Raw genomic sequence first — 10,135 nt, 5'->3', positions numbered from 1 at the left:
GACACTAGGGAACATGCTACAGAACTTGAAAAAGGTAGATAAGCAATGCTTTTTGAACAAAAAATTCACGTGAAAGTATGCCAATATAGAAATATAGTAATCTTAGTAAGACTATGTGAAATTACAGTAACCACTTCAACATGTAGTTGAGCTCAGACGGATCACCGAATCAAATAAATTTCTGAATATTAGTTAGTTTGCACCCTCGGATGCATTTTACCCCATGTCCCCACAACATGGTCAACTAAAAGGTCAAACAACATAACATAAAAACTTTGATGAAATTGTTTACTTTAATTAAATGGAGCATTGAAGAATATATATGCTAAGGCAGCGATGTATAACATGGGAATGAGTTCGAAATTAGTTAACCTAGTATTGTAAATCATCAATTTCTTTGCATCATTAACGAAATATAAAGCGAGCGTGGAAGTAGAGAATTACCTCAGTTGTCCATAATTTTTCAGTTGTGCTTTATCCTGAAATTAGAAAAAATATACTCAATAAGATAAGCATGTGAGAGGCAAGTAACAGTAACAAAGGTGAAATAATCCATTCGTTAGTCCACATGCATGTGAAGCCTATAGGAAAACCAAAGACAAACTTTAGACATGGTTGGAAAAATACTCCACAATATATATAGCTGTCATAATCACAGAATGAGGATCAGCGTAGAAGAATAACAATTCAGCTTATTTTTTTTTCTTCAGAAAAATGGTGTGATTGAGTCACTACTGGAAAATATGGCTTTGCCAAGTATCAAACATGTTCGGTTATGGATACTCGGGCAACATGTTATTCGGCTATGGATACTCAGCAACATATTTGCCGAGTGTTACGCTCTTTGAAAAATACTAGTATTGTAAACTTTTTGAAAGAAGTTGCACAACACAAGATTGAACCGAAAGTGAGAGGCAACACTAGTTTAGAATCCATATGCATAATTTTTTTCTCGTGAAAACGCAAAAAGCTTTGCGTTTCGATTCATTGATAGAAAAGAAGTTTACATTACAAGCCTAAAACAAGGTTGGGACACCCAACACTCAAAACGTGATTACGACAAAAGGGCGAAATCCGTCGAGTGCTCCTCTAAGACGCATAAAATAACAATCACATCACATACGAGGGTCTTTAGTAGTGAAATTGAACACACACACCTGTATGATGTATCCTATTTCGGGCTGTCTACAGTACTTGAAGTTTATCAGTTCTGTGAGAAGCTCCTAGTTACCGAAAAAGAGTATGGTGCTATGAATTATTATTGTTATTATTTATACATATTTAATCATTTCATTTCAAGTAGTGACGTACCTTCCTGTGCAATTTCTGTCCACACCATCGCCTCCATCATGTGAAGTCCCTTCACCATTGATGTTGACGCCCATCCCTATTGTCAGATTTGTTCTTGCAAATTCTTCGCGAGTCAAATTATGATTTCTTGTACCACTATCGTCTATGTCCATTGAAGCACCAATAGTGAGGAGAGTCAATGCTGATGTTGTACTTCTATCGTGGCCATCCACATAATTTGTTTCAACTCGTGTCAATCGTTGTAGCCAATTGTCCTCGTGAGGCAATTGAAAAGTTTCTGAATTTATCAGCCACACCCGACAATCTTCTGAGCTCGAAGCAGCCTTCTCCGGCATATCCGCAGTGCTGCGTCCACGCCCACGCCCACGCCCACGTCCACGGCCACGGCCACGGCCACGGCCACGGCCACGGCCACGGCCACGACCGCGGCTATGGCTGCTTTCCCCAGCATCCTCCTTTTCCGTTTGTTTCTCCTTATTGCCTCCACGTCCGCGTCCGCGTCCACGTCCACGTCCACGTCCACGTCCGCGTCCACGTCCACTTACTCCATCAATGTTGGGAGTGTCAACCATCAATGAATGGCCAGAGTACAAGACTTCCACGCCAATCTCCTGTTCCTCCATGATTTCATTGCTGCCCCCCTGAACTTGCACCTGCACCGTGGTTAGGGCCGTACTCACAATCCCCAGATGAGCACTCTCCTCGGTCTCCTCCTGCATCGCCTCGATTGGAAGGCCATCAGTCTCTCCCTTCTCTCGGTTCTCCTCCAAACGGGTGGGTGCAACGGGTGTCTGACTGTTTCCTGCTTCCTCCATGATTACCTCTGGACTCACAATCCCCAGATGAGCACTCTCCTCAGCCTCCTCCTGCGTTACCTCGATTAGAAGACTAGCAGTCTCGCCCTTCTCTTGGTTCTCCTCCAAACCAGTGGGTGCAATGGGTGTTTGACTGTTTTCTGCTTCCTCCATGATTACCTGCTTATCCTCCTGCTGCAGCACAATGGTTGGGGCTGGACTCACAATCCCCAGATGTGCAGGCTCCTCGGCCTCCTCCTGCGTCACCTCGCTTGGCAGGCCAATCTCGGCCATCTCTCGGTTCTCCTCCAAACGAGTGGGTGCAAAGGGTGTCGCCTCGCTTGTCAGACCAATCTCTGCCTTCTCTTTGTTGTCCTCCGAACGAGTGTTCTGGGTCGGAAGGACAGGGACAATTTCGCGGTGGACCACGCAGAAGGGGGCAGCCCATTTCTTCCTCTTCATTTGGACTGGAGGAATATCTTGTGCCTTCTTCCTCTTGAGAGGAACGGGGGAAGCATTAGGAAGATGTACCTCGTCGTCCTGCACGAGACAAGAATCCTTGGTCGGCTGAGATGGACCAGGAGGTTCGTTGCAAATTCTTGGAGGAGAAGCTTTACTGACCTTGACCGTAGCCCATTTCTTCCTCTTCATTTGGACTGGAGAAATATCTTGTGCCTTCTTCCTCTTGAGAGGAACGGGGGAAGCATTAGGAAGATGTACCTCGTCGTCCTGCATGAGACAAGAATCCTTGGTCGGCTGAGATGGACCAGCAGGTTCGTCGCAAATTCTTGGAGGAGAAACTTTACTGACCTTGACCGTCGGGAGCGGGGCAATTTCGTTGCCATCTTGATCTTGGACCATGGCCCGCTTCCTCTTCTTGAACGGAAGATCCTTCTCCCGCAGGACCATCTTCAGGCTTTCCTCCACGACCGGCTGCTGTACCGGTACCGGAGGAGCGTGGATGTACCTACTGGATAGGGTGGCGATCCCTAGATCTGCGAGCTCTGTCTCATCGTCCTCGGCCTCGGGCTCTTCCGCGATTGTTGGCAGGCGTGCAGAATTCCTCCACAGGTCCATCTGCAGACTCTCCTCCGGCTCCTTCTCCTCCACGACCCGCTGCTCTTGCTGCTGTAGCCGGAGGAGCCTGGATACTCCTCCTAGTACTGGATAGGGTGGCGATCCCTAGATCCTCGGGCTCTGTCTCACCGGGCGCCACGCACGCAACGTGGATCTCGGAAGGTGCAGACTCTTTCGCGATTGTCGGATGGCGTGCAGAATTCTCTGCCTGCTCGTCGGCGTCGCCCCGCAGCAGAGATCGAGTCGTAGTGGGCGTTGCTGGGGCTCCTGTCCCCGAGGTAGCCGACGAGCTGCTGGGCGCTCTGTCCCGGCCGTGAACTAGGCGTCGAGGCGGGCTTCGTGGCTGGAGGCCATCGCCGGCGGCCGACGGCTGAACCGTTGGGGGAGAGAGTGAGGAGGGGAAGGGAAACCCTAGAGACAGACAATGACTTCGGTCTGTGGGCCGTCAGTCTGCTGTAGAAAGGAATACAGGTGCGGGGCCAATCGGTCAGTCCGCACTCCGCAGTGCTTGTGCTGCCGAGCACCTGATGACCTGTGCAACGGCCCAATCCTCGGGGCGCGTGGTCTGGTCTCTGTGGCACACGAGACTTCCTTCAGCAATTCCATTGTCCAGCGGCTCTGGATTTTGTTTTTCATACGTACTGCACCATGGCTTTCAAGAGATCAAAGGGGTGGATGCTCTCCACTGCCTAGCATGCTATCGTGCTTGTGAGCTCCGGCAAACGATAAGCCAGTAGCCCGATCGAGCACGGTCAGTCGAAGCCGTGTATATATGGTGTGTGGTTGGTTAATTTACATTACATGGTTTTCTATTTATATCTTAACAAAATTTAGCACACGGTTGCAAATATATGTTGGTTGTACCTCAGTGTGCCTGACATTAGGTTGTGATAGAAAATATCCATCTCATCTCGCCGCCTCTTCGTGTCGTCCCCTGGATCGATCAATGACAATGCTGACCCTATCGACTGACCATGGACTTGTCCTCAACGATGGTGGGCTAGCATACCAGGCTGCTGACGCTGGAGTGCTAGTGGCGCGGGCGACGGCCAACAGCGTCACCTCACGGTTTAATTTATAAATCGAATCCATTACCTTTTTGCTGCACATTTATGTGCATCAGTGATCCTCCCGCACAATGTGCAAAGTGCACCCTCACAATGACCCAAAAACAGGGACGGAGACAAGGGGGGACGAGGGCGGGGGGCACAGCCCCCCTATGCTCATGATTTTTCTTTGAACTCAAGCCATGTCAGCTTCTTATTTGTGTGATTTTAGCTAGTTCTATCCCCCTCATACTAAGATTGTCCCCCTTATACTTCATTCATGGCTCCTTTCCTGCCCAAAAATATTGTGTGTGATGCCAAATTGTAATAAAAAACCCTTTCTTGTAATAATATGCGATCTTGCGGCTTTCAATTTCTGATGATCATGACTCTAGGTAGAAGATTAGAACCTTTTTCGTATAGATAACTAGATGATTGTCTTTCACTACACCACATCCCAAAGTTGGAGCCACTTTGGGCTCTATTTTGGAACTGCATGCCTCTAATTGTTAGTTTTACGGGCAGTTTATAAATTGTGCCTCAAAAGAATAACCATTTCATGCATCAACCAAAAGTGCATCAAATAGTTAACCATTTGAGGAACCTTCAAAATTACCTGAAAAAATAATGTACTTATTAAAGTTCATTTTGCCTCAAATATACAGTTAACCAGTTTAGGCACCTTCAGCTTATGACGATTATTACTTTTTGGTACCTGTCAATATTTCCTAGGGATCTTGGAAGGTCCGGAATAACCACTGGTCCGCGGCCGAGATCTACTGCTTGATGCTAACAGTATTCCCTGTAAAACCATGCTAATGAAGTTCCTGCTGCAGTGTCAACTTCTTTTTTAAGGTTGACAATACATGCACTCATATATAGTTTGATGTAACACATGTTTAAATCGACAAAGTTGGAAAGTGACATTGTTAGAGACATCTAAGAGGATTGCTTTCGCAAGACTGGTTTAGCTGATTCTTCTGGGTATAAATGAGATCTTGTAAAAAAAAAGTAACAATATTAAGAAATATGCTAATTATAAGAAAACTTAATTTTGCCGCATTTACATAGTAACCTACCTATGCATATGCTCATATGATCATTCGAAGACCCTTAAGGCAAGGTGCATCCAAATCATTGGATAAGGTGTTAACTTGTCGCCTTTTTGACAAAGAGATTGTGAGGCAGAACCCCCTAATATTTTACTAAATATCCACCCCTTTACATAAGTTCAAAAGATATAAATAAAACAAGAAAAGAAAAAGGCTACAACAAATTTCAATCCATGATGTGAAAACTTTGGTATGCTTGTCCTTGACCCTATGCACATGCAAAGTGGCCTCATGAATGAATCTTCTGCGCCAAGATCTAAACTAAGTTCTGAGATTATGAAAGATAGTTTCTCGCCTTTGTCTCGGGTCTGTTATTCGTACAATGTCACCAAAGTATAACATAGTTACCTCTGTCTGACATTTCGGTGACACTATACAAGACATTGTTACTTTGAAAAATGTTATGTATAGTGCACAAAAACGTCACAATAGCAACTTGCTGGAACAAAAATAGCCTTCCACTGGCTTCCCTATTTATATACAAATGCATGTTCTCAATAAGGAAATACAGTCGTGTTGGACAATATCACCAAAATATGGTTCTGCTATCAAGACTTCTGACTTAGCAACAAAAAATTTGGAACAATGAAGAAGAAAGGACATGGCGAAAAAAATATCAACGTGGTAATATCAACATAATGAGCGGCATAAAATGTCTCCGAAAACTAACTGCATGAGTTAATAAATTCAGTTCCTCAACACTAACAGTAAAATGATATGGATGGTAACTATCTACTCCATTATAACATGGAAATGTGGACAAATGTAGAAATAAAGAAGTTTAATGAGTTTATTCTATACAATATGGACAAGCCAGCAATTTAAAGTCATAGAACTGCACAACACATTAACTGGTTCTAAGTAGGAGTACCCAAATTATAACATTGAAATGATAAAAAATACTAAATTATAGTAAGTAGGTATTGAGTAACTACTTAAAAACAACTATACTACTAAGTTCATTCTATATAATGTGAACAAATAATAAATTTACAAGTAATCATAGAAAAACACATGTATAAAAACTTTAGCTCATTGGAACAACGACTGGTATAAAATACCTTCGAGTCCCTGGGATGGTGATCATGTGGCCGCTCATCTCCTGCGACGACTACGGTTCGGACATGGGAGAGAGCGATATGCCTCTCCTCCGCCTCTCTCGATGATCGTGGATCCGGCAGTCGACAACATCCGTATAAGCGTGGCAGTGGTGTATATCTTCGGGAGGTCAAGGTGGTTCAGATTTGCACTATCATATCTTGGTAGAAAAATGCGGTAAACTGACAACGCAATGTCAATGTGTCTCTCCTCTCCACTCGGTGCGCAAGATTAAGGTGGTGTCGATCTACATCCTAGTGGGGTTGAAGGCGTAGCAAACATGCAGCCTCAAAGCAAGGTGCCTCTACAATCGTCACGTGGAGTTTCTCCCGGAGGTCCACATGGGTAGGTTGATCCCCCGAATATTCCAAGAACACAGGGAGAGGACGCGGCGCGTCCACACATTTTAGGAGTACTTTAGGAAGGCGAAGTGAGTAAGGGGCTTCTCTAGTGGCCATCACCCATGTAAGGTCACTACCCTAGTAGGGACAGCCGTTCCACTACTACGCCCATGCCAGGGGCTAGTGTTAGTGCAGTGGGAATCCGGGTCCCCACGACCCCACGGAAAGGCACTAGCCACACTGGCGGGTTTCTCACAAGACACCCATCAAGGAGATTGCATTGGTACAGAGAGGGAGGGCCCGACAACCATGGGACCGCTGCCTTCTCCAAAAGGACAACCGGGGGAAGCAAGATAATGCCAGGTATCGAAAGCCTCCGACGTGTGGGTGGACGCTTCTCCAGCATGTAGCTAGGTTTTCCACCCAATAAATAGGAGACCATGGAATCGATGGAGGCGGTTAGATTCTAGTGATACCAGGGACTACATAGAGAGTCTTCTCACCGTAGCTCTTTCGGTTCTCGAACGTCCTTGTGGGGCTCTCCCCGTCAAGCCAGTTTGACATTGTAATCCCTCAAGAACAAAATTAACAAGATAAGACCAGCAGGATATATGTCGCTAGAGTTTGCTAGCATCCTAAACCTGGGTAAATCCACTGTGAGTTTGCCATGTTGTGTGAGATTGTTCGGATTGCCTTGCCTCTTTACTACAAACCTACAAGGGGGGTGGTCTAATCCCCGGTGTCCGCAAACGCACCCGTGGCAAATACCTTCATGGGCGCGCCTCCTAATACAATTAAATTTTGACCTAGACATCTCTATAGCATGGCCCATACGCAATGAGGCTCATAATTTTTTTTCGCTCTTTGATAAGGGCCTAAATATGATATACAAGCATTAAGAATATACTAAACATTGGGAGAATGTATAGTAAATAATTAAGCTAGTATATAAAGTAACAAAGTGGATTAATAATTGAAACATCGATGATCAGGTTTGATTCGTTTTGGTTGTCTAACTCTTGATGGAAAATGACGCTTGTCATCCTACCACTGGTAATGATGATATGATCACCACCATGATCCTTTTAAAACCTACAATTTCAAAGTGAATGATGAAATCCTACTAACATTTTAACAAATGAAAATCCTACTAACAAGGCCAGCTATACCAACAAAACACTATTTAATCAGGTAAGCTTTTGTGTGGGAGATTAATATCCATCCAAAACTGGATACAGGTATTGCAGATTTGTATAGATATAGCTTCATCTGGACTTCCACATAATTAATCCCCTAGAATCTCATAAATGCTACATGTTATTTTATGTAAAAGAGGATCTAATACTAGCTGAAAATAGAGCAATGATAGTTAACCAGAGCAATTATAGGTAACCTTGTGTTGCCGATCTGAGGGTCACGTAGTCGATATATGGAATGATCTTCGCCGGTTGAATAGAGAAGAGAAGATGGGGAGAGTCCAAATAGGATAAAAGGGATACTAGTGTTTTTTTATCCATTCCACTTTGTAGGAAAGTCGGGCAACCACAACTGCCCTAAATGCGAGACTGGTGTGTCATGGTTACCTTGGTGACGTTTAATTTATGAGGAACTGTGTGCAAAAATAAAAATTACAAATAATTAGCTTATGTCCAGAAAAATAATTAAGAGCTGGCATCGCAGACTACTGTACGACCACTTTTCGTTGGTGTTGGGAGGGTTTGCTAGGCAACAACATCACTAACGTTTTCCATCCACTAATTGCTTGCGCTACGCCATTTCTAGATATGCGGATTAACTCGTCATGGTCGGTGACACCATTTTCGGGTTATGATTCTTCTGCATTATCGGTAGCTACGCCCTCTCCGAAGCATGATACTTCGTCAGCGATGCCGAAAGGGTGGCCGGAGCACGACGATGCATAAAGTTTCTAAGATTCCCACGCGGCCTTGCGCATTCCCGCACGGCCGACCTCCATGCCATTCTTCTGGTCTGAGTTAAGACTTAGCAACTCCTCTAACGTTGATAATTAAGTGTTAGGAGCCGCTAGAGTGTGCTCATCCTCCAAATAAGTCGGAAATATGCAGAAAAACACTACACACAATCAAAGAATTATAAAATGTCCGAGATAGCCGCCTGAAAAATCAATAATTGTATTATGTATGAGGGTCTTAAAAGGCCCATGCTATAGTGGTGACACTCAACAAGTTAGTTGCCACGTAGCAATTCCTTTAGATGGGGATGACCATCAAGTCACTTTATTTTACCAAGTGAGCCCTAAATACACTCTGCAAGTGCCGATTTCTAAAATTTCTAAATTCAGCAATTTTCCGAGGGATTCTTTGCCAAGTACTATTTACTGGGTCTATACACTCAGATATTTGCCGAGTCTTGTTTCTCTTTGCTGAATATTTTGCGCACTCGACAAAGAATATATTTTTCGTAGTGAGTGAAAGAATGTTCGTATGTAGTTATTGTTCCTTTGTTTTCTAGCATGCCTTTTCCATTCAGTCTCCCTTCATGCCGCGATTGAGGAACACCAACCGGCTTAAGGACAGGAATAAAGTAAACACATAACTCGATGAGCTCCTATGTTCCATAGCCTTTGGAGATGCTTCCTTCTAGCCTATTACGGTTATGAACATATTTATTTAAGACTCCCATGAAACTCTCAAAGGGAAACATATTGTGTAGAAATACATGATCCGAAATGGAAATCTCTTCAACTAGGTGAACTAGGAGATGCGTCATAATATTGAAGAAGGATGGTGGGAACAATAATTTAAAACTAACAAGACATTGGGCGACATGATTCTGCAAGCTTGGTCGAATTTCTAGACTGATTACCTTTTGAGAAATTGCATTGATGAATGCAGATTGTTGGGCACTCGAACATTTTCTGGTAAAAGTCCCCTCAATGCAATAGGAAGCAATTGCGTCATTATCACGTGACATCCATGAGACTTTAGGTTCTGGAATTTTTTTCTCTGCCATATTTATTATTCCCTTTACATTTGACGAGAAAGCTATACATGTCGTTGGCACTGCTCAGGCATTCGAAAGGAGCATGTTGTCTCGTTCTCTGGATGCATGTTGTCTCTTTCTTTCATATATTGACGTCCCATTCTTTGGATACATGATGTCTGGTTCTTTCATATATTGTTGGCCATGTCGTGCTTCCGGTATATCTTCTGACTTCTCATACACGCCCATTAAGCATAGCAGTTTCACGCAAAGATTTTTTGTCACGTGCATCACGTCGATTGCAGAGTGGACCTCTAGGACTTCCCAATATGGTAGCTCACAAAATATAGATTTCTTCTTTTACATGGGCGCGTGTCCGGTAGCATCATTCGGAA

General features: G+C 44.1%; 1 protein-coding gene across 1 annotated transcript; it reads right to left on the bottom strand.

The window, feature by feature from the left end:
* Positions 1 to 442: 442 nt before the first annotated feature.
* LOC127330345 (uncharacterized) lies at positions 443 to 2,635 on the bottom strand. The gene is made up of 2 exons (XM_051356592.2): positions 1,312 to 2,635; positions 443 to 479 (listed from the first exon to the last, which is right to left on the bottom strand). The coding sequence occupies exons 1-2, from the start codon at positions 2,565 to 2,567 to the stop codon at positions 464 to 466; spliced, it is 1,272 nt and encodes a 423-aa protein (XP_051212552.1). The 5' UTR covers positions 2,568 to 2,635; the 3' UTR covers positions 443 to 463.
* Between the last annotated feature and the right edge of the window lie 7,500 nt (positions 2,636 to 10,135).

Source organism: Lolium perenne, chromosome 2 (assembly GCF_019359855.2).
Source record: "Lolium perenne isolate Kyuss_39 chromosome 2, Kyuss_2.0, whole genome shotgun sequence".
NCBI lineage: Eukaryota > Viridiplantae > Streptophyta > Magnoliopsida > Poales > Poaceae > Lolium > Lolium perenne.
The sequence above is the reverse complement of the archived record's forward strand: the minus strand, read 5'-3'. Positions and strand labels throughout refer to the sequence as shown.

Bases quoted from the DNA above. Each gene is read 5' to 3' on its own strand.
- LOC127330345 (XM_051356592.2), bottom strand. From the start codon at position 2,567: ATGAAGAGGAAGAAATGGGCTGCCCCCTTCTGCGTGGTCCACCGCGAA.